The sequence below is a fragment of the Suricata suricatta genome, chromosome 2 (genome assembly GCF_006229205.1).
Source record: "Suricata suricatta isolate VVHF042 chromosome 2, meerkat_22Aug2017_6uvM2_HiC, whole genome shotgun sequence".
In the NCBI taxonomy this organism is placed as follows: Eukaryota; Metazoa; Chordata; class Mammalia; order Carnivora; family Herpestidae; genus Suricata; species Suricata suricatta.
The window spans coordinates 74,300,232-74,323,588 of record NC_043701.1 but is presented as its reverse complement, the minus strand read 5'-3'; the positions used below and the strand labels follow the sequence as shown (position 1 = coordinate 74,323,588).

General features: G+C 40.4%; 1 protein-coding gene and 1 pseudogene across 2 annotated transcripts in view; both read left to right on the top strand.

The window, feature by feature from the left end:
- The window catches only part of ABCB1 (ATP binding cassette subfamily B member 1), a 108,715-nt gene that overhangs the window by 71,180 nt on the left and 14,178 nt on the right, over positions 1 to 23,357 (top strand). The window contains exons 18-23 of one of the 2 annotated variants that reach the window (XM_029928262.1): positions 148 to 255; positions 6,102 to 6,179; positions 8,457 to 8,540; positions 14,650 to 14,853; positions 20,130 to 20,230; positions 21,445 to 21,585. In XM_029928262.1, the coding sequence (XP_029784122.1) occupies positions 148 to 255; positions 6,102 to 6,179; positions 8,457 to 8,540; positions 14,650 to 14,853; positions 20,130 to 20,230; positions 21,445 to 21,585 (716 nt within the window). Of the gene's footprint in view, positions 1 to 147; positions 256 to 6,101; positions 6,180 to 8,456; positions 8,541 to 8,561; positions 8,620 to 14,649; positions 14,854 to 20,129; positions 20,231 to 21,444; positions 21,586 to 23,357 lie in introns of those variants that run through there. The other variant, XM_029928268.1, reaches the window with a different exon arrangement.
- Positions 1,232 to 2,482, top strand: LOC115304020 (annotated as a pseudogene).

Genomic DNA, 23,357 nt, shown 5'->3' with positions numbered 1-23,357 from the left:
CCTTCAGGTTTCGCATGAGGGAAACCTGCCCTGACTTCTTTTATACTAAGGCTATCTTGACCCCTAAATACCGTGCTTGATAGGAAATGAGTCAGGCTCCGAATGCCTTCCTTAGTCCTTGAACTGAAACCTTTATTTTCTTAACAGGTTTTTACCAGAGATGAGGATCCCGAAACGAAACGACAGAATAGTAACATATTTTCACTATTGTTTCTAGTCCTTGGGATTATTTCTTTCATTACATTTTTCCTCCAGGTAAACAATCTACATTTTCACTTGGTTAATTTTGGGGAGTGCATTATTATTCAACTGGGGAAGTTTCTAAATGCTGTGTAATTTGTTTTTATTAATTGGACTGTCAGAAACCAAGTTTCTTTGACATGTTCATTTATTATTTTTTCTTAAGTTTTATCTTTATTTATTTTGAGAAAGAGAGAGAGAGAGAGTGAGAGAGGGAAATTGAGAGCACCCAAGTGGGGGAGGGTGAGAGAAAGTCAGGGGGAGAGAATCCCAGGCAAGCTCCGCACGGTTAGTGCAGAGCCCGATACAGGCCTTGAACCCACGAACCTCATGACTTGAGCCAAAATCAGACAGTTAATGACTAAGCCACCCGAGTGCCCCTTCTTTGACATATTTAAAACAGATGTTTTGCTTCCACTTTGCTTGCTTACCTTTTCCTCTCCAACATGACCTCTCCTAACTGAAGTATTAATGAAATCAGAGGGAAGCGGGTATTTGATCTAATATGATGATTGAAAATCAAAGCTAGGGATTCAAAAATGGAATTCAGGGGAGCCCTGGGCATAAGTTTGGATAAAAGTACTGCTAGTCATTTTAAATACTCAAAATGCCTTGGTATGTTCTGAAAACAACAAAAAGCAAAAAAACACTTTATGCAAGTCACACTGATTTAAAAAAATGTTTGAAGAGTTTAATCATTCAACTTTTGCTAAAGGAGAAAGAACCTTTTTAGTGATGGAAGAATGCCAGTCGTCAAATAGAAAGTGTATGACACATTTGTGAAGAGTCAGATTTTACAGCTTGCAAATCATTTGGCTGCAACAAAATTGTAAAGAAATTAAGTACTCTAAAAGTTTAGTATGATAAGGTGGTATTAGACTTTGATTTCAGTATGAGTTGTGCCAATTCCTAATTTGGGGGCAATAAAATAATTTAAACAGAGCCTCAGTTTCCTCATCTATGAAATAGGAGTATTAGTACCTGCCTCTTGATGGCTGAAAGAAATAATGTGACCTGGGTCCTGTGCCTCTCTGTGATGGGGGAGGAGTGTGCCAGCCAGTGGCAATGCAGCCTTTGGGCCCAGAGCCCCACACACCTTTGGAGCCAGACTGTGAAGCTGCACCCTGTGTGGCCCACAGGAAGATGAGTTGCCACATTCAAGGGATCCATGGCCACCTGAGAATGTCATTTATAAGGACCATTCTCTCCCTAGCCCCAACTGGAGCAAGGACATGAGCCTCGTCTTTGACCAGCTCCTGAGGAAAGGTGAAGACAACTCCTGGAAACATTTGCCTTTGTATAAATGTAAATCTATTCAAAGGATCAGAGGCTTCAAAAGCTTTTTTCCTGTCACAAAGCCAGTAAAAGAAGAACAAATGTCACAGGCCCCACTCTTTCCCAGAAGCTTTGAGGACACCCCGGGCTTTGAATATGCAATGTTCCATAATCATGTTGAAGAAAGGGCATTTGCGTATTTCAAGGAGGTACTTATCTGCAAGGAGCACGTGGTTTCCTTCATGGAAGGTGCCATTGCCACCGTGATTCGTGCTACTGTTGGTATGTCTGCAGTTAGAGCTGAGGGAATTGTCATGGCTGCCAATCTCAACATCAGTTTTATTTTTTTTAAGTTTTATTTATTTGTTTGTTTATTTGAGAGAGAGAAAGAGCAGAGGAGGGGCAGAGAACAACACAAGAATGCCGATGCAGGGCTTGATCTCATGAACTGCAAGATCATGACATCAGCTGAAACCCAGAATCCCGATATTTAACCAACTTAGCCAGCCGGGTGCCCCTCAACATCAGTTTTAAAAGGCCTATCCCCCTTTGTTCTGCTGTGATAAATAGCCATCTTGACAAAGTTCAAGGAAGAAAATTGTTTCCTGTAACGTTCAAAGTGTGGATGAGAAGACCCTGTACTAAGAGCCAACAATCTTCTCTATAAAGCTGGATTCTGAAAAAAGTTTGACATCAAAGAACTTCTTATGCATTCTACACCAATCTGCATTAGGCTCTCCTTCTGCCAGAGGAAGCTGTTATTTCCAGTCCTGCCCTAGTCCTTCAGCTCCCACAGGTTGAAGCCTGCTAACACAACCTTCCAGCACCTATCTCTGGAATACAACTCCAGGAACTCTTTTCCACCTTCTAAACGTTTTAACACAGAAGCGCTCCCTGTGAGAGTTTCAGCAGTTGTGTGGTTCTCCTAAACTTGAATGGGCTCCTTAGGGTTGCACAAGCATGATGTCTGCCCCTTTGTAGACTGGAGAAAAAATTCATACTGAAACTTATTTTTTGATCTTTTTTTAAAATTATTTTTTTAAGATTTTACATTTATTTAAAAAAAATTTTAATGTATTATTTATTTTTGAGAGAGAGAGACAGAGTACAAGTTGGGGAGTGGCAGAGAGAGAGCGACACATAGGATCTGAAGGGGGCTCCAGGCTCTGAACTGTCAGCACAGAGTCTGATGTGGGACTCAAACTCATGAACTGTGAGATCATGACCTGAGCCAAAGTCAGATACTTAGCCCACCGAGCAACCAAGGTGCTCTTACTTATTCATTTTTGAGAGACAGAGAGAGGGAGAGAGGGGGAGAAAGAATTCCAAGTAGAATCTACACTGTCAGCGCAGATCTTGCTGCAGGGCTCGAACTCACAAACTGGGAGATCATGATATGAGTTGAAATCAGGAGTCAGATGCTTAACTGACTGAGCCACCCAGGTGCCCCCATACTGAAACTTATACCACAAACTTAGAAATGCCAGAAACCCAAAGGAAGGAGTGTGTGTGTGTGTGTGTGTGTGTGTGTGTGTGTGTGTGTTATAAATTACAAAGCTACCTTTATTGTGTCCAAACAAATCGATTTGGCTATAGTAGAAAACACAACTAGTTCCTATAGGGATGGATACCTCAAATCTGGATTCTAAGAATTAAACAACTATACCATTAAAAGGGAGAAAGAGAGAGATAAAGGGAGAAGGAAGAAATAATGTGATCAAATTCAATGGCCTGTGTGAGGCAGTAGCAAAAAATCACTTATTGAATGAATAGATGATTAGCCACATGTAATTTTTTTATTTATTTACTTAGAGAGAGCGAGAGAGCAGGGGAGGAGTGAAGAGAGAGGAGAGAGAGAATCCCAAGTGGGCTCTGCAAGGTCAGCATGGAGTCTGACTCAGGGCTTGAACCCACGAACCATGAGATTATGATCTGAGCCAAAATAAAAGACCGGGTACTTAACAAACAGAGCCACCCAGGCACCCCAACCCACATGTAATTTTTTAAGATAAAATTCTGAGTAAGTCTCTTTATTTAATGTGTTGTAAGCATGTACTAATTTTTTATATAGACAGAACATTTTTTTCTTGACATTATAATAGGTACAAAAGAGAAAAAAACTGAACTCTTACAGTACTAAGCCACAAAATCTCATTGGGTAATTTGACCTAAGTATAATAGAGGTGATACTTTAACTACATGCAAGATTGCCATAGAAACTGTTAACCATAGAATGGAAAGATTGTCAAGTGTGAAGTTAGTTAAGGAGTTTTGAGGGTGGGAGGCTTTGAACTCCCAAGGCCCTTGGGAATCCCTTGAAGTCCCTTACACTTGGGAAATTTGAACTGGCTAAGCAAAGGCAGTGAAAGCAGTTCCTTTGTAACAGTTGATGCTTGAGGAGACTGGAACCAGACTTGCCTGGCAAAAAACTAAGTGAGAACAAAGTCTCTAAATTATGGGACCTCAGAGCTGTAGAGATGGCACAGTGCCCAGTGATGTTAAAATGCCCAGCCCCTCATTCAGAAACAAAGGGAGGGAGCTCTGTGGGTGACTAAATCGGAGGCTCTGGGTTCCCATTGTGGTTGGGATTCTCAGAGACCCAGATTCAGGTTCCAGCTCTGCCACCTTACATTTGTGTCCTCTGGCAACTTAGCAGCCTCTCTAAACCTTAGTTTCATTTGTAAAGTGATTTTACAGTTTTCATAAGGACTACATTCTCCCATCATTAAAAGGGTTGTAATATGTACACACACATACATATATGCATATGTGTTTATGTGCTTTATAATAAAGTACAGTGTCAGAGTTAGCACTCAGCAATGGCTAACTCCCTACAAAAATAACAGTAATATCCCTGCAGTGAGGGAGATCTTTCTCATTTCCTTCAGCCTAGTCACAGACACCTTAATCTGGCCATTTCTAAGTAAATTTAACTGTTTTAGTAATGTCAGGCTTCAGTTCAGTTAATCCAGGATTCTTCCCTTTCCTCCTCCTTTCAGACTGGTGTCTGTGTTAGCGGAGGCGAAGAGAGTGATGGTCTGTGGATGTCACATGCCTGCCTGCTTCATGCTGGCAGCTGGCCGGGCCTACAGCTGTCAGTTACGTGGTCCAACCTGGCTCTGCCCCTTTATCAGAACCACTTGGAAGAATTGGCTCTTTCTTCCCTTGTGCTCTTTGCCTGTGTTTCTTCCCTCTCTCAGTAATGTGTCTCAGGGGCCCAGAAGAGATATGGCTGCCCTCTTCCACGTCTCTGATTCTACAGGGACTTGGGCCGTTATTCGAGCCTCTGCTTTTCTGATGCCATGTCCATTCTGTTTTCCCCCATCTGATTGTGTGTCAGGCCTTACTCACAGACGGCTGCTTCCTGGAGCTCCAGAAAGAAAGGAGAATGCTGCTTCCTGCTAGTTCTATATCCCCACACCTACTGGGATGAGGATTCTGATGTCATCCCTCCCCAGATGTGGCCCTACATGGCAGCATACTACATCAGACTCTATTTCCTGGAGCAATCTTCCCTCCTCCCAGACACAGAAGGTTATATTCTTGGGGGAAGAGAAGGGCCAATGCAGAAAACTCTCTCTCAGTCAGTCTTCTTCCCCAGTCTGTTTCGCTTCTATGCTTTTTATTTTTTATTTTTTATTTATTTATTTTTTTAATCTCACTGTTGAGTATGATGTTAGCTGTGGGCTTGTCATGCATGACCTCCATCTCTGTACTCTTTGTTGAGAGTTTATATCATAAATGGATGTTGAATTTTGTCATATGCTTTTTCTGCATCTGTTGAGATTACCATGTGATCTTTTTTTTTTTTAACTTTTTTTTAACGTTTATTTATTTTAGAGAGAGAGACACAGAGCATGAGCGGAGGACCGTCAGAGAGAGAGGGAGACACAATATCAGAAGCAGGCTCCAGGCTCAGAGCTGTCAGCACAGAGCCCAATGTGGGGCTTGAACCCACGAACTGTGAGATCATGACCTGAGCCGAAGTCGGCCACTTAACTGACTGAGCCACCCAGGCGCCCCATATGCTTTTTATTTTTTAAACTTGGAAACTAGGAATTTGATATCTTTGTTCCCTTCATCCTTTATGGCTGGGATGACCAAATATTTCTCTTTTTCCACATTACACCTCATGTTCTGGTATAATTGTTAACAGCACCTCTTTTCATTCTCCCAGTGTCCTGGTTTGGATGATACGTAGTAATACAGCCACCCTGTCTAGAGCACCCCTACCTCCGGAACAACTTCAGCTAGTCCCAAGTGACAGACCCTGGTTCACCGGGAGAAATAAGCAGGGAGAGGAATAGGGACAAAGAAACACATTTACTAATTAGTTCCTAATCTGATCAGCCCACCAGTAGCTGGGGAGTAGCAGTGATGATTTCAAAACGGGGTCCTTCTGGCTATGCGTCTGCTGTGGTTAGGTGCCCTAGCACACAGTCACCGAAACACAGCCAACCCTGCACAAGGCTTCCTGCTTTCTCCAGTGTCCCTCTTAGCTCTGACATCGACTCTCCCTCCTTTTGGATAATCCGTGGCTGGGTCTCTGACAAGTCTCCTTCCTTGTGGCATGTTCTCCTTTACAGGGCTTCACGTTTGGCAAGGCTGGGGAGATCCTCACCAAGCGGCTCCGATACATGGTCTTCAGATCCATGCTGAGACAGGTATGTCTGCTGAGGATTGTGCCGGGGGTGCAGAACTCCCCACTTGGGTCCGTGGTCTCATGCAGCAGGAGTGCAGTCGGGTTACTCAGAGCGAGCTCCTGCCTTGGGCTTCCCTTGGTCTCTCCTCACTACCCCAGGTCTGGCTCAGAGGCCCTGCTGTCCCATCTGCTGTGGGTGGGACAAGGAATGGGGTTGTCACAGATGGTCCCCAGAGATGGCTCACCTCTGGCCTTTGTGTTGGCAGCTAGAGGCAGCAATACCTCTCACCCCTTTCCTCTCTTTCTTTCCTTCTTTCTCCTCAGAAACCCAAGACATTTGTGTTTCTTCCCACCAAGAGATGCCGCCTGTACCCTTTCTTTCCACAAATCAAAATGTATCCTGACTGCCCAGTTTTTTCTTTGCTGGTGTTAGACTGATACGTAATTCAAGCCATAGAGCTCGTTACAAGCTGATGATGGCTTACTAGAATGTCTCTTAATTTTCCACCTTCAAAACCCTAACAACAAGCAGATATGAATATTTTCCTGCAGAAGCGGGAGGGAGCTTCTGGGAATGTAACCCAAAGCAGTCCGTTTCTAAGGGAAAGTTTCTTTAATAATCATGAAAGTTTTGTATGTGACTTTATAACTCTCCATTTTAAAATTACTGATCACTTGCCAGTGAATAAAATGAGGCTCCAGAAGGATGCCCTGCACATGCCAGGAGTACTGGAACCCTGGCTAAGAAGCATCAGTTTGCTGTGTTAGGATTTCTAGATGACATTCACATCTTCCCAGCTGTCTTTGGTTCCTCAGTCCTTTCCCACCCATACTGCCATTACTGAAAAAGAAGCATATTTATGGCAATTGCTGGCCAGTGACTGGCAGAGCTAGGACTGAATTGAATGAGTAACAGAGCACTATTTGATGGGGGCACTGTGCTTGGTCTCTGAGCCAAACCATGTTTATAACCGAGATTCCACTTAGGATTGAGGCTGATCTTGGTCCAGAGCCAAATGCCCCATTACCCCACCAGCTCCCAGGCCAGCTCGTAGGTCCATTATACTTCGGTAGTTGAGCTGATGGTTTGTGTAATGCCCTCTCCATAAATTATTAAGCCTAGCAAATATACATTAAGTACTTCTACTTGTCATAAGACTTAGTATTGTCAGGCTTTCAAACCTCAACAGTCACTGTCTTCACGGAAGTTACATGCCAGTAGATCAGGCGCTTACACACAATAATTCTAAAAAGCAAAGTGTTACATGCTATGATAATTTAGAACACTTTCTATTTTCATAAATATTTTGTGGGGAGAAATGGCAGATACTGCTTTAATTGCAAGTCACAAGTAGAGATAACAGGACCATAGTTATTTTTATTACAGCTATAAATTCATACTTCAAAATCATAATATTTTTAGTATTTATGTATTTAAAAAGGTAAGTGGCTTTACAGGAAAAGAAATCCTGTTTTATGTTATTCTCAAATTGTAATCTAGATTTCTTTTGTTGATTTTTTTAAACCCAATTCGCTTATTCTGCCCTGAACTATAGTTATCTAAACTGCCTATTCAACTTCTCTGTTTAGATGTCTAAGTAGCATTTCAAACATATCTAAAATTGCACTTTTGAAAAAAATAAAAATAAAATTGAACTTTTGGTTCTCCCCTCTGCACAGCCCTCTGGGCTGACTTCTTACCTAGCCTTCTCCCAGACCATAATGGCAGCTCCGTTCTACCAGTTGTTCGGGGTAAAGCCTTTGAGGTCATTTTGGACTGCTCTCTTTCTGTGTGATGTTGTAATAACCTCCCACCTGGTCTCGCTGCCCCAATCCTAATTCACATCTATTGGTTTCATCCCCTAAGAGCCAGAGTCATCCTTCTAAAATATAAGTCAAGTCCCATCTCCCTGCTCAAAACCTGCTGGAAGCTACTCATTTTCCTCAGCGTAAAATCTGGAAGCTTTACAGTTGCCTCCAAGGTCATGATTTACTTGTGACATCCATCTCTAGAATCTAAGCTTTATGAAAGCAACAACATTTTCTTTTTTTCTTCACTGTTATAGATCCAGCACTTAAATCATATTTGGAACAAAACAGGCACTCAAAAAATTATTTTGAGAAATGAAATTATTTATATGGTTGTCTCTTAAGTTCCTTTCTTATCTGTTGAGTGTCAAATCCTGAGTGCTAAATGCAGGGGATGTAAGTGATAACCAACCTGACCTGTCATTGCCCTAGGAGCTAAGAGTCTTATAAATAGAGCTTTAAGATAATAAAGTCATTTTCCGTGCCACAGGATGTGAGCTGGTTTGATGACCCTAAAAATACCACTGGAGCATTAACAACCAGGCTTGCCAATGATGCTGCTCAAGTTAAAGGGGTATGTGCCTCCTTTGTGCTGGTGTTTGTCTTAATTGGCTATTTTGGATCTCAGCATGGAATTAATTTTCTCATTACAGGTATTCTCATACTCATTAAAATGTTAAATAAATATTTCAATATGTATGCCCTATAGGAAATATATTTACTATTTAAACATTATATACTGTATAGTGTATTCATAATTTACAAGCTTTCTTTTTTTATTTATTAATTAATCGTGCTATTAACAAGATACACATGGAAGGATAATTATTTAGAAAAGGAAGTACTTATCAGCATATCACACAGGAACAGTCTCTTGTGTTCAGTTACACAAGGTAGGGGCGCCTGGGGGCTCAGCTGTTTGAGCGGCTGGTTTCAGCTCAGGTCATGATCTTATGGTTTGTGAGTTCAAGCCCTATGTGGTGACAGCTTACAACCTAGAGCCTGCTTCTGATTCTGTGTCTCCCTCTGTCTCTCTGCCCCTCCCCAACTCTCTGTCTCTCTCTCAAAAAAATAAACATTGAAAAAAATGTTTTAAAAGTGAGAAAATTGTAATTGCTACTGAGAAAACAATGTGTGCAGTTTCTGTCTGAACACTGAGGAGCAATGCAGTTTAGAAGAGAGGGAAGAAAAGTCTAAAGGCAGGTTGAAAGAAATGAGAAACACATTAAAAAATTAAAGCAGTGGTAGAAGGAACAACTTTATCAGGCTACCACACTTAAATTTTACCACTATACGAATCTTTTTAATTGATCTAACTAGAAACTATTGAACCAGGAGGTTGTGATTTGTGGATGAAATGACCGTTTCTTCTTCTTCAAGTATTGATAGCAAAAATCCACAAAATGATGTAGAGTTCAAAAAAACATGTTATCTCTCCTGTGTCTCCTCCTCACTTGAACCTTATTAATCTTTATCTTTTAACCTTTCTATAAGGTATCTCTCTTTTAAAGTTTCCTCTATCGGGGCGCTTGGGTGGCTCAGTCAGTTGAGCATCCGGCTTCGGCTCAGGTCATGATCTTGTGGTTTGTGGGTTCAAGCCCCGCGTCCGGCTCTGTGCTGACCCCTCAGAGCCTGGAACTTGATTCAGATTCTGTGTCTTCCTCTCTCTCTGCTCCTCCCCTGCTCCCTCTCTGTCTCTCTCTCTCTCAATATGAAATAAAGACATAAAAAAATTAAACAAATAAAGTTTCCTCTGTCTAATAAATGGGGCTTCTGTAAAAATAAATTGGGTTTTGAATATGGATGTACACCATTGTAAAATTACAATGTAAATCTTGGAAATTGTTTTAATACAAATTTCTTTGCTTGAGGCAAACAAATCAACAAAAACTGAGGTTTAGATCAAGTTGAATAAAACCTAACAGAGCCGAATGTCCCCTGCTTGAAATAACTTGGAACTTCCTAAAAGAGACAGCTTTGGCTCTGTGGCATCTGCCGGTGTGTCATTCTCATTAAGTGCTGTGGAAAAAAACAGCAGGAGGATATATAGGTAGGGGCTTTCTGGTTGCCAGGTAAGAGAGGACTCAAAGATACGGTGATAGATGCAGGAGGCCTGAATGAGGGGAAAGTTCTAGCCCTGTCCATGTGTAGAGAAAAGTATTCTAAACGGAAGGGTCAGCAAGTGCTAAGGCCCTGGGGCTGGAGCATTTCCATAACTGTTCCCAAAACAATAAAGAGGGTAGTATGGCAGAGTAAAGCGAGTGAAAGGAAGAGTCCTAAGAATTGAAATCAGCATTATATCTGAAAATAGATGGGAAACCATTGTAGGGTTTTGAACACAGGAGTGATGGGATCTGAAATTTTTAAACGCTGTTGTATGAATAGACTGAAGGGGTTAAGGGTTGAAGCAGGGACTCTATTGCCATATTCAGGGGAAGGATGATAGTATTTTGTATTAAGGTAGTCATAGTGAAGGTGACACAAAGTAATCAGATTCTGGACATAGTTTGGAGGTACAGCCAACCAAATTTGTTGGTTGTGTATGAGGTATAAGAGAACAGGGGTTTAGAAGTTCTCCACAGTTTTTGACCTGCGTTACTTAAAAATTGAAGTTGCTTTTTAATGAAACAGTGAGAACTTTTGAAAGGATAGAGTTGAGGGGTGCCTGGGTGGCTCAGTTGGTTAAGTGTCCAACTGCAGCTCAGGTCATGATCTCGCAGTTCATAAGTTCCAGCCCGACGTTGGGCTCTGTGCTGACAGCTCGGAGTCTGGAGCCTGCTTCAGATTGTGTCTCCCTCTCTGCCCCTCCCCCACTTGCATTCTGTCTCTCTCTGCCTCAAAAATAAATAAACATTTTTAAAAAAGAAAGAAAGAATAGAGTTGAGGGAGAGTTAGAGTTCTTTTTGAAACATGGTAAGTGTGAGATGCTCACATTAGATGCCCAAGTAGAGATGTCAAGAAGGCAGGTGGATGTGGAAGTCTGGAGTTGAGCACAGAAGTCTGGTCTGGAAATAGATTTAGAGAAATTTTTGGTGCATTGGTGGCTTGTAAACCATGAGACTGGATGAGATAGCCGAGGAATGTTGTACAGATAGACACCCCTGAGGTCAGGGCTGTGATGATGGACCTGCAAAGAAGAATGGGAAGGAGTGGCCAGAGAGAGAGGAGAACAGGGTTCTGGAAACATCATGAAGAAAGCAGAGCAATGTCAGATATCAAACCGAATGTTTCACCTCCTTGCCATGGCCGCATGGAAGGTGCTTATGGTTCTAACAAGAACTGTTTTCTAGGGTGTGGTGGGAACAAAGCTTGTTGGGAGTGAGTTTGCGAAAAGGAGAAAAGAGGAGTAACACAGTTGGACAAATTGTTAATGGACTTTCTGGTAAATGGAGGAGAGAAATGGTTGGTAGGTAGAGGACATACAGCATCAGTCTCTATTTTTTAATTTACATTGGCATGAGAGCCCGTCAGTGAGCCTGGGATAAATTCATTTTGCCCTCTCCCATCTTACGTGGCCATCCTGGACAAACTGTGTCCTGAAGTTTCTGAAACCCTATTTTCCCTGGCTAAACTTTGCTGCCATAACTTTAGTATGCCTTCCACACTGACCTTGTTGTATGTGCTCATGTGCTTGCATGGACACACATGTCCCATATCCCTTTTTGTGTGAAGGCTACATTCTAGAGGAAACACAGACTTTTGGTCAGTCGGGTGCAACAGAACCTGAGCAGGTGCAGTCCAAGCATTGTGTGCTAGTCATCCTTCCCTCCTCCTCTGAAGTGCTTCTGCCGTGCTCTTTTCCTGTATCTGTAAAATTTGTGGCCAGCCCTATCCCTTGCTGTGAGGTCCTTAGCCACACACAACAAGTCCATTAGCCCCTGATGGTGTGCTGGTGTGGACTGTCTGCTTTTCATTTATTTCTTCAAATTCACACTCTCATGGCCCCACTAGTACGGGAGCCTACACAGCCTCTGTGAGCCACTGAGTTGGAACTGTTCTCCAGAGCAGTTAAAACAGGGCTAGTGAAGAAGGACAAGGGAAGAAGAAGCAAGTAGGTATGTGGGTGCCATCAGAACTTGAAAAGCCCAATGTAGCTGTTACCACAAATTGGCTGAGACAGGACAGTTGTATCCACTTTATGCTACCAGCCGACCAGTTTATGTTGGGGGATATGTGGGTGTGTAAATACATATTCACACATATGTACACATACACACTCATATATACATATTTATATCACATATACATACTCAGTCTGTGTGTACATCTGTCTATTATACAGTGGGAAGTGGTGAAATTAGTTTTTTATATCTAAAAATACTTGAGGTAAGCAGTACTGTCAAAAATCATTCACTCAAGGCAGAGCTAACCCCAGTTTGTGTGCGTGTAGTTAGTGATAATGTTGATCTAGGTTAACTTTTTTTTCATATTTTACTTCACCACTGGTGAAACATTTTCTCAGATGTATTTTTGAGTAAGTAGCTTAATTCTGCTAAACATAAATCAGGAGAAAATAGATCTCAATATTTTGCTTATGAAATGGTGAACTTTTAAGTTTTATTTCCATATTAGGACTAGAATTCAAGAGGGGGAAAAGCAAATGAGAGCTGCACAGAGATCAAAAGCCACCATGCATTTAAAAAATTCTCCCCCAGGAGAAGGTGGTTGAGGGAAGGATGAAGTTATAGATGTTTCTAATTTCAGAAGGAGGTTCATGAAATAGGCTTTTTTCCCCCCAGTAAGCACAAATGTTTTAAATTAGATTTCAAGCAATACGGTCATGTGCAGAGGAGGAAATAAATAGCAGGACAGGGAGTGACAAAGAAGAGTGGGTAGAAAAATGAGTAGAAGAGGAAGTGACATACAAACATGCAAATGTACAGTGGGATGGAGAGGTTATGAGAGGTGATAGTGGGTTTCAGGAGTGAACCTATTTTGATCTGTTTCACACTTGCGCTATGGTTTTTGGAGTGTTACCTTCACTTGTCTCTACTTTTTGAAATGAAAATTACCAGGCTATGCTCCTCCATTCATTGTGATACTCAGAATTCTAGACTCCTACTCTATATGAGCAATAGATTTGGAACAGTGAGTATTAGTCTTTAGAATAAAGAACAGTAACTGGTGCCATGGCCCCCAAGGGCTAAATCAGGTTAAGCCAAGGAGCATAGTCCTCCCACACATCGTCAGTTTAAGGTTCTCAATCTTTTCTCTCACCTTTCATGTACATTAAGCAAGAATTTGTCATCTGTGATCCATTTTACTTATTTTCCATGGCCTTGATTGCCATCCAGAGCTGAACAATCATATGTCTAAAAGGTTAATGCACTAGAGTCGTTCACCTGCCTTGAACTTGGGGGATGTTCTGAGCACTTCTCTCAGTTGGTTGCTCTGGGAAATGAGTTCTGAGGAAGACTTGTAGATGGTGAGAACAGGAGCAACCTACATCCTCACAATGCCATAGACTCCTTCCAGGTTGTAACCTTTGACTTTCAGGTTGAAAGTTTGAAATCCACTTCATTCTTTGACTTCAGCCAAATTTGGTTAAACATCCCTTGAATATAAACTCAGTGCCTGCATCAAATAAAAAGAAATGCTCCGTCATTTATGTTGTCTGATGCAATTCCTGGTATAGAGTTTAATGCATAGAGGCTCCTGCTAATTGTTGTACCCTTTCCTCCTAATTATTGATCTGGTGTTTATATCACATAAGCACTGCTGAGTGATTTTAGAGGGTTGATGCTGGAGTGATGGAAAAGGGGGTGTGAAGGATTCTGTTCTAAAATTTAGAGTTGAGAGAAGTTTTGGTTATTAATTAGTGTGTTTGCTCATTTTGAGAGTTGGGAGAAATTTGTCCAAAGTCACAGAGGAGGTAGTGTCTATTCTAGACTCTACTCTGTCATAATCTTTACCTAAGTCTGGCCCTACTCAGGCAGAGGGCACTTTGGGAGTGGAGAAAACATGGACCATTTCCAGATCTGGACATCAGTGCAGGAATTTGTAATGGCTTGAGGGCTCAGGTGTTTTCAGGGTAGAGGAGAGAAGTATAGTATAGAGTAATAAATTGACTTTATAGTTTGACTTCTGCCTTTAGAACTGGGAATCACTGCATACTTCAGGCCCCCTCTGGCATTCACACTAAAGGCTCTGATGCCTGCCTAATATCCTAAATTAAATTCTATAACTTTCATCTCTGTACCATTGTTCCAAATCAAATGCACATTAAATTAAACACAGTAAACATCTCAAATAGGCCAAGATATATTTGGATATCCTTAATGACAAATATTAGGCTTAACTTATCAGTAGCTATACATCTAATGTTGGAAATTTCAAATATTTTCAGTGTCATATAACTGTCAGGCTATTTTATCTTTCTCATTTGCAGAGCTTGCTTTAGTGAGCATGGTTTCATTGATCACGGAAAATTTTCTTGGTATCAAAAATTAGAAGAGATACAAATATGTAATTACTCTGAATTATTTTGGTATTTATTCTGAAGTCATAAAATCTTCATGTTAGAAACGAAGTGAATGTACATGTTAACTTTTTGGTTTTTATTTCACAACTGAGAAGATAATAGAATTTCAAGAAGCTTAATTCTTATAATCCTGAAGAAAGTATGGATTTGAAAGAGAATATGAAAATGTTTCTCTAATGTGTTTTGTGTGTTTGTTTTATAGGCTATAGGTTCCAGGCTTGCTGTCATTACCCAGAATATAGCAAATCTTGGGACAGGCATTATTATATCTTTAATCTATGGCTGGCAATTGACACTTTTACTTTTAGCAATTGTACCCATCATTGCAATAGCAGGAGTTGTTGAAATGAAAATGTTATCTGGACAAGCACTGAAAGATAAGAAAGAACTAGAAGGTGCTGGGAAGGTGAGTCTAAATATAACTACCCATCCAATAAAGTAAAATATTCTAATCAGTACTGTTCTGTTACTACTACTTCTTATGCTTGGAGAATGTTTTTATAACCATTCTTCAGAGCCATCTTATTTGACACTTGTTGAGCAGACTGGAAGCTGAAGAGAAGTTGCAAAACCAATTCTTAGGCTCACAGACTGATGACTAATTTTATTAGGCTTTTCTAAGTCAAACCATCATCTTCACACTTTTCCTCTACTTCGTTCCTTCCTCTTTCCACCCTCCCATCCTCTCTCCTTCCCGCAAGCCAGCTGAAATCCATTTATTTATTGAGGAAAGTAGTCTCATTTAATTACATACAATGGGGAAGGTGAAAATAGGTAAAAATCCCATGGTTGTTTATTCTGTCAGGCTTAAATTATTAGAAATCTTTCCTTTTGATCATGCTTCCTGCTAGCATCTTGTTTCTGTTTACCTTTACCCTCCTCTTCCTGCTGCTGCTACTCCTTTTTTCTCTCCTCCTCCTCTTCCTCCTGCTTTTCCTTTTTTCTCCCTCTCTTTCTGCATGCTTGTGTATTTGTTGTTGTTTTTTAAACAAATGCTTATATGGCATTTACTGTGTTTCCTTGGCAAATGCTTTCGTCCTCATTGTGATCCTATGAGGTAGGATCTATTCTTAGCTCCTTTAGAAGTGAGGCTGGGGCACAGGTGGATAATAATCCCAATGCCTTAGAGCTAATAAGCCTCAGAGCCAAGATTCAAAGTTGTGCCTCTCTTAAGAAACAGAAAGGAGGGGCTCCTGGGTGGCTCAGTCAGTTAAGTGTCTCAGTTTGACTTAGGTCTTGATCTCACTGTTCTTGGGTTTGAGCCTGCCTCAGGCTCTTTGCTGACAGCTCAGAGCCTGGAGCTTGCTTCAGATTCTGTGTCTCCCTCTCTCTTTCTGCCCCTCCCCTGCTCACACTCTGTCTCAAAAATAAATTAACATTAAAAAATAAAGAGGAATAGATCTGATAGTACATGGTTTATATGACTGCAGAAATATAAATGGTCACACAGCACGGCTGAGCCCTAAAATTGGATAGGGATACATTTTACTAGTGGACCCTCCAAGGTTCCCAAGAGTCGGGGCAGGGATCCAGGAAGATCAGTGGCCCTGACTCTCTAGGCCAGAGAGTTCTTTGTTTCTGGGCCAGGCACCTTACCAGAGAAAAAAGGATGACAAAGAAGATACCTCTTCATTAAGATTGATCATTACCACTGACAATGTCCTCCGACTTTTTGCCCTATTTCCTTAGGATTCCTTCAGGAAATTCCTTTGGACCATAGCTTTGGTGCTTCCTAACTCGAGTCTGTGGGAGAAAGGTCTCCTCAGGCCATCAGAGGCCCCGTCTTGGGCTTCAGGAGGAGCATGCTGACCCACAGGCATCTGGTTATGGTCTGGCCCATGTAACATTGGCCCCTGTCAGGAAACACTTTCTGTCACCTATCACTTCACTTAGTGCTGTACTTTCTTGTTTTTTCCACCTATGGTGTTGATCTTTCAGATGCAGGGAAGATGGAAAAATCTAGGACAAAATGTATAAAAAGAAAAATTACTAACCTTTAGTAGTATCATCATTTCCTGAGGTGTTCGAAAAGTCCCAGAAAGGCGACTTAGGTTGTTTATAGGAAGGAGATGATTGAGAAGCTCGATTGTAAGGTAATGCACTGCACACCACAGACAGATTAGCACCTTTGAAGTAGCACACCAGATTTAAGACTCTTTGGGAGTTTTGTTACAAGGGGCAAGATGGAATCGGATTTCTGTAAATGTGGCAAGTTTACTGTGCAAAGGTCAGGGGTGAGATAAATGCTCTATTCAGTGGTGGTTCATGAGACAGGCAGAAACAGGTGGGAAAAGTGTTTGCGGCACATCTAGTCCGTGTAATTTTGGATGTCAACTCTCAAAGATCATCATTCTCAGGTTACCACTTATTATTTGTTGTGTACCAAGCATCATACGAAGAGTTCTGCATGCATTTCCCATTTGATACTCTCAGTAACCCTTTGAATTATTCCTGTTAGTTGATAAAAATCCAAGGTCCAGAGAAGTTAGGGAATTTGCCCAGATCACACAGCAATAGTCTAACTGCTCTCCCTGCTTCCACTCGTTCCTTTCCTGTCCACACACTTTCTACATTCCTCTCACAGAAGCCACACTTATCTCTTACAAACGTATATGAGATCATGCTAACCCCAACTTAAAACCCTCCAATGGCTTCTCATCACACTTGGAATAAGATCAACCTTTTACCCTGGTTTATAAAACTCTGCATGACCCCCCCCCCCCCCCCCCCCCCCCCCCCCCCCCCCGACAACTTCTGTGAACCCATCTGGTACTGCTCTCTCCTGTGCCCACCCCACTCTGGCCTCAGGGCCTTCTTTCAGTTCCTAGACCTTTCCAAGCTGGCTCCCCTTGATCTTCCAAAGACTGGTTCCTTTATGTTATTCCCGTCTCACCATTATTATTACCTCTTCAGAGAGGCCTTTCCTGGCACTTGAATTAATTCATGATGCTTCTCAGTATCTGATGTTTTGTTTTGTTTTTTACTATTTCTTTGTTTATTGATTAATGGTCTGTCTTTCTTACTAATACATAAGCTCCATGGGGACCAGGACCACGTCTATTGATTTGCCTTTAAAGTGACAGAGCAGGCCTAGGATTAGAGAGCAAGGCCGTGTGGTGTCCGCTTGCCCATAGCGTCCACCTGTCTGTGCTCCTTAGATTTCTGTCACATTTTTACTGACTAATGAACATCTTAGAACATAGGTGCTTTTTCCTTTTCAGAGATAAAAGACATAACCAAACTTCAGTTTATTTGAGGAAAGGAAGAGAAGTTTGTGAGAAGGGTTTTTTTTTCTCTCTCTAGAAATATGTTTTCTTCAAAATTAGTTAATGCACACTGGCATCTCAATGCTATTTACTCTCTCAAAATAGAAGTTTTCTCACCTCTGGGTGCGTAGGTGGCTCAGTCCGTTGAGCATCCCCACTCTTGATTTTGGCTCAGGTCGTGATATCATGGTAGTGAGATCTGAGCTAAGCATGCAGACTGCTTAAAATTCTCATTTTCTCTCTCTTTCTCTTTCCTTCTCCCTCTCTCCCTCTGCCCCTTGCTCACACTCTAGGTCAAAAAAGAAAAGGTCTCTCTTATAGCGATTACTGAGTCTCTATTTAAAACTCTTGGGAAAAACCAAGCTGTGAGGAGACAGAATACTAATTAAGCTTTTTCCTAATTGCTTCTTTGTGAGGCAAGAAAAGATGATTGTGAAGTGATTACAGTATTGTTTTACTCACTATGCAAGGTCTGGGACTCATAAACTCACTTTTACTGGGCTGTTGACATACTCTACAGAGTGACCAAACTTATAAACCAATCACAGACACAACACACCTGCCTTAGAAAATGGTGCACAGAGAATAATAGCTCTTAAAACCACATTGAAATATGCAGTAAAATTTGTTTAACACATTGTTAAACTTTTTTGAATTTCCTTACAAATGCAAAGAACCTTTCCATTTATTTGGAGCATTATTAATGAAAATAATTCTAATATGGGACTGAACAAGGACTGTCTGGGGGTTTGACTAGAGATGAATGTTTTCTTCTTTTTATCTTCTATATTTTTTAATATTTTCTAAAATGAATATATTATTTTCATAATGTGTATCAATTTTTATAAAATATTTTAACATATATTGAATCTTGACATTTTCCTATCTTCTTCAGTAGTTTATAGGAAACATAGTTCAATATTCTTGGCCTAACCAGGTCAGAGTATAATATTTCTTACTTTATTTTTTAAATAAGTTTTAGTTTTCAAATAGATGGCATTATTGTTTTTCTTCTAATAGCTCTTTCCATTCATTACTCTTTAAAACTGACTTAATGTTGTATCAGATATTTGCTTTTCTCTTTGAAGTTAGGTAATTTGTATTGGATTTAGTAAAAAATAAATGAAGTTTCATGTTTATGATTTTTAAGCTATAAATCACTCAACTGTAATTGAATGTGTCTTGTTAGAATCAATTCTGATCAGTGTACAGACCAGAGAAAGGGAGAACATCTTAATAGAAGAGTGATTTCTCCTACTTAGTGATTTATAATTTAGACTTTTGTCTCTAAAAGTTATTTCTCTTAGAATGACAAAGTTGAAGGGGACTTCAAGATCCTCTTGCCCATCCCCATCATTTTATTCATGAAGAAAATGAGACACACAGAGATATTTAAGGTCCCGTGTCTGAAATCTTATTTTATGTACTGGAATCTTTCGTATGGTCCACAGCCCTTTATGCAGACTCCAAAAGGATGTATTTATTCTAATCACATAGACTTGTTGGAAGTTACATTCAATTAAAAAATAACTGAATGATAGAAGGTTTGTGGAAAACAAATTGATAATGTGTGCCATGTTCCTTAAAAATTAGTTAGTTCCCTTTAGCCTCATAATTTCACTCTTAAGAACCTCTCCCAAGAAAATAACTTAATGTGGACAAATGTTTATGGGTAAGGATGTTATTCACAGAATATTTTAATAGAGAATGGAAACCTTGTTTAACAATAAAGGAATGTTTAACTGGCTGGGATATTAAGTGGTCCATTAAACATTCCATTATTAATGTGTATGTCATGACCTTGGAAAATGCTCTTGATCTTTATTATGGTAAAAAATGATGTAAATCCAAATAGAAAATTTGGTCCCAATTTTGCTAAGTATGTATATGCTTAAAAAAAGAAAAACAGGTAAGCTAATATATAAAATATACCTATTTGGAGCTTTTTTAAAACCTTTTTAATCTTTTCAATATTTTCCAAACATTCCTCAGTTTTCATGAATGATTATCATCAAGAGAAAATATAAACATCACACTTGAAATATATATATAATAATTATAAACCTAAAATGTGACCATCATAAAAGAAAGACCACTGCACTAGATGTAAAATGCTGAGTTCTCAGTTTAATTTTGCCCCTGTAATTTTGGCTTTAGATAAGTGTCTCATATGTTTAAGCCTTAGCTTCTCTTTCTATAAAGAGACTGAATTAGCCGATCTTCCTTCCAGATCTAAAATTTGATCTTATAAATTACTATCCTTTCTTATAATGAAGGTCATAGGTCATAATAAATAAGTAATATATAATAATAAAATTAACTTTATTAATCTTTTTTATGGAATTCATACTAATTACCACTGGGTTTTTTGTTTGTTGTTTGTTTTGCCTCTGTGACTGGGGGCTCTCTGTTACAGATTGCTACTGAAGCAATTGAAAACTTCCGAACGGTTGTCTCTTTGACTCGAGAGCAGAAGTTTGAATATATGTATGCACAGAGTTTGCAGGTACCATACAGGTAATAACCACTGAAGAGTGGGAGGGGATTGTGGGGAGGTTTTTCAGTTCATCAGATTTGTTTTCAGAAGGATTCATTTGGCCAGAAGGTAGGGAACAAATGAAGAAGCACTTGTAGTTATCCAGGACAGAAATCACAAGACCCTGACCTCTCTGAGATAGAACTTCTAAGAGTGGGTAAGTGATGGGAAGTTGAGGGAGAGGAAATAGATAGAGAATGAATCTCTGATGCCAAGTTTGGGTAATGACCCTATGATTTGCTCTTCTTGGGAATGAGTTCTCTATGGAACATGAAATTTGAGCTATCTCTTGGACCTGAGGGGGGTGATGTGTCTTCAGTATGCTTTTGCTTCTTCTTTTGACGCTTCTCTAGTGGAGAATTTCTGTATTAAAGGAATTTAATGAACTCCTCCAGCGGGAGTTCAAAAAAGTAAGCCCAACTCGAGTCTCAGTTTCTTATGTGGTAAATGGAGAGAGCTGGACCTTATTGATGAGTTTTCAAAGGTAAAAAAAATAATAATAATAGAGCTTTTTTTTCTGAAAATGTTTTCATTTGAAATCCCAGTATATGAAACAGGTAGAAATAGAGTTGAACTGGTTGAAGCAGGGGTAGGAGGCCCAGAGGACTGCCCACTCACCAGCCTGCCCTCACCTTCACATCACCCAATTCACATGGCTCAGAAAATCCACCAGTGTTAATGCATTTGTGAAGTCTTTTCTAACTCCTCCAGAGAGTTGTGCTTCCTCTTTCTTCCCCTGACATGTTATTCATAAGATTCCTTCACTGCATAATTAAAGTCAACTTGACTCTGGGTCCCCAAGGGCAAGAACTTGACTGATTCTTCTGTGTCACCCAGCATGGTCCCTGCAGCTTTAGGTGTTGGGTAAATGTGTGTTGAATGAATGTTTACTATAGAGTGCATATAATTTGTGTGTCCAAAAGTGGGGGGGAGGGAAGGAACTTGCACTTATTAACCCCTAACAGGCTCTTCATCTTTTCCTTGGCTTATTTTAACTTTACCTCAACACTTTGAGGTGCACTTATTACTCCATCAGTTTCCTAAGTGTTCACAAGTGAAAAAGTGAGGACCAAACTTAACTTTTTGGAAACCGAACCCATTTTTGTCTGCTGCACCCTACTGCTGATCTATCAAAGGTTATTTTTTAAGGACTGAAAAATGAAAGTCAAGTAAGTTTCCTAATTCTCCTTTTCAGAAACTCTTTGAGGAAAGCACATATCTTTGGAATCTCATTTTCCATCACCCAGGCAATGATGTACTTTTCCTATGCTGGCTGTTTTCGGTTTGGTGCCTACTTGGTGGCAAATCAATACATGGACTTTCAGGATGTTCTCTTGTAAGTATCAGGTTAATATTTACAGTTGAACTCTAGAAATAAAACTGAGGTAAACATGCTTCATGTCTAAGTAGAAAACCTTACTGTGAAATTTTGTGAAGAGATTTTGGTGATTCAGAAGGTACCATTTGCCTCTTGAGTCTCTTTGTATGATCTCTGAAGGACCTTATTTTGTTTAGGGAATCAGTGACATCCCCCCTCCCCTGTGCTGACTCTCATACCTTTGACCTTTCTGAATCTATGGCTCAATGGGGTTGATTCACTGAGGGGTTTCCAAGAGGGACGGGACAGGACAACAGTCAGCTCCTGACTCTAATTAGTAAAACACTCTGAGGTTTGGTGCTCAAGCAGAAATGAAAGTTTTGGGAACTATCTGGGGGCAAGAGACCGTGCAAACTTGCCGTACCCTCACCAGGAATATTCACTCTACTGGTGAGTTCAAATAGCTCCCAACAATCCCCTGCTAATGCTTCTCTTTCTGTCTCTCAAAAATGAATAAACGTTAAAAAAAAAAAAGAACACTAAGTTCTGTAAGCCCTGGGAGATTCTAGGATAAATTTGCTTTCCTTGATAAAAGAAGAGCAGTTAGAAAGTAAGAGCTAGCGGCGCCTGGGTGGCTCAGTCAGTTAAGCGTCCGGCTTTGGCTCAGGTCACGATCTCATGGTTTGTGGGTTCGAGCCCCGCATCAGGCTCTGTGCTGACCGCTAGCTTAGAACCTTGAGCCTGTCTTCAGATTCTGTATCTCCCTGTCTCTGACCCTCCCCTGCTCGTCCTGTCTATCTGTGTCTCTCAAAAATAAATAAGAAAACATAAAAAAAAAAAGTAAGAGCTAAAGAAATTCAGAAACGACAAAAGCTAGATTGAGATTTCTGCCCCATTGCTGTCAATGCAGAAAATTGTACCTCAGTCAGGAGAAGAAAGGCCTGAACTTAATGGTACCCACAAGTACTCAAATATGCAGTTGGGTAGTGAAAACTGGATATAATCTTTCTGAGTGTCTAGATTTGGTGATGGGTGGGATTCTGCCCTTTGATAGCATACCATAAGTAGTGGTAATACAGTTGTACATTTAAACTAGAATCACCTCAACTTGTCTAATACAGGGTGTTAGTGTAGTATTTCCATCTTATTGAAACATTGTCAGTGTGTGCATCATAGTTTGCTCAGGATGACCCCAACAGAAGATTTAAAATTTCCACTTAATATCTCTGTCTGACAAATGATATACGGAGCTTTTTATGACTTGGACCAAAAGGCCAAAACCAAGCATTATTGGCATTGGGTCTTCAATTAAATAACTATTTGATATATTGCTTTACTTCAAGGTAAAGCATTGAATTCATGAAAGTTGCTGATGGTTGGGCATTTAGATTGGGAAAATCAATCTTCCAAGTAGAAGAAAGGGGAGACCTGTCTGAAGTGCAGTCCATTTTTTAAAAGATCTCCCAGGGGTAAATGATGACAAGCCTGAGATTAACCAACCATTTGTGTGATTTATTTAGAGTCCAGAGGAGAGGATGTGACAGGCTCCCAGTATTCTTCCAGGAGGGTTCCCCAGTAGTATGTTAGTTCCAGGCCCACTATTTAAAAAAGAATGTTGAGACGGGCACCCTCCTACACTGTTGGTGGGAATGTAAACTGGTGCAGCCCCTCTGGAAAACAGTGTGGAGGTTCCTCAAAAAACTATCCATAGAACTCCCTTATGACCCAGCAATAGCCCTGCTAGGGATTTACCAAGAGATACAGAAGTGCTGATGCATAGGAGCACATGT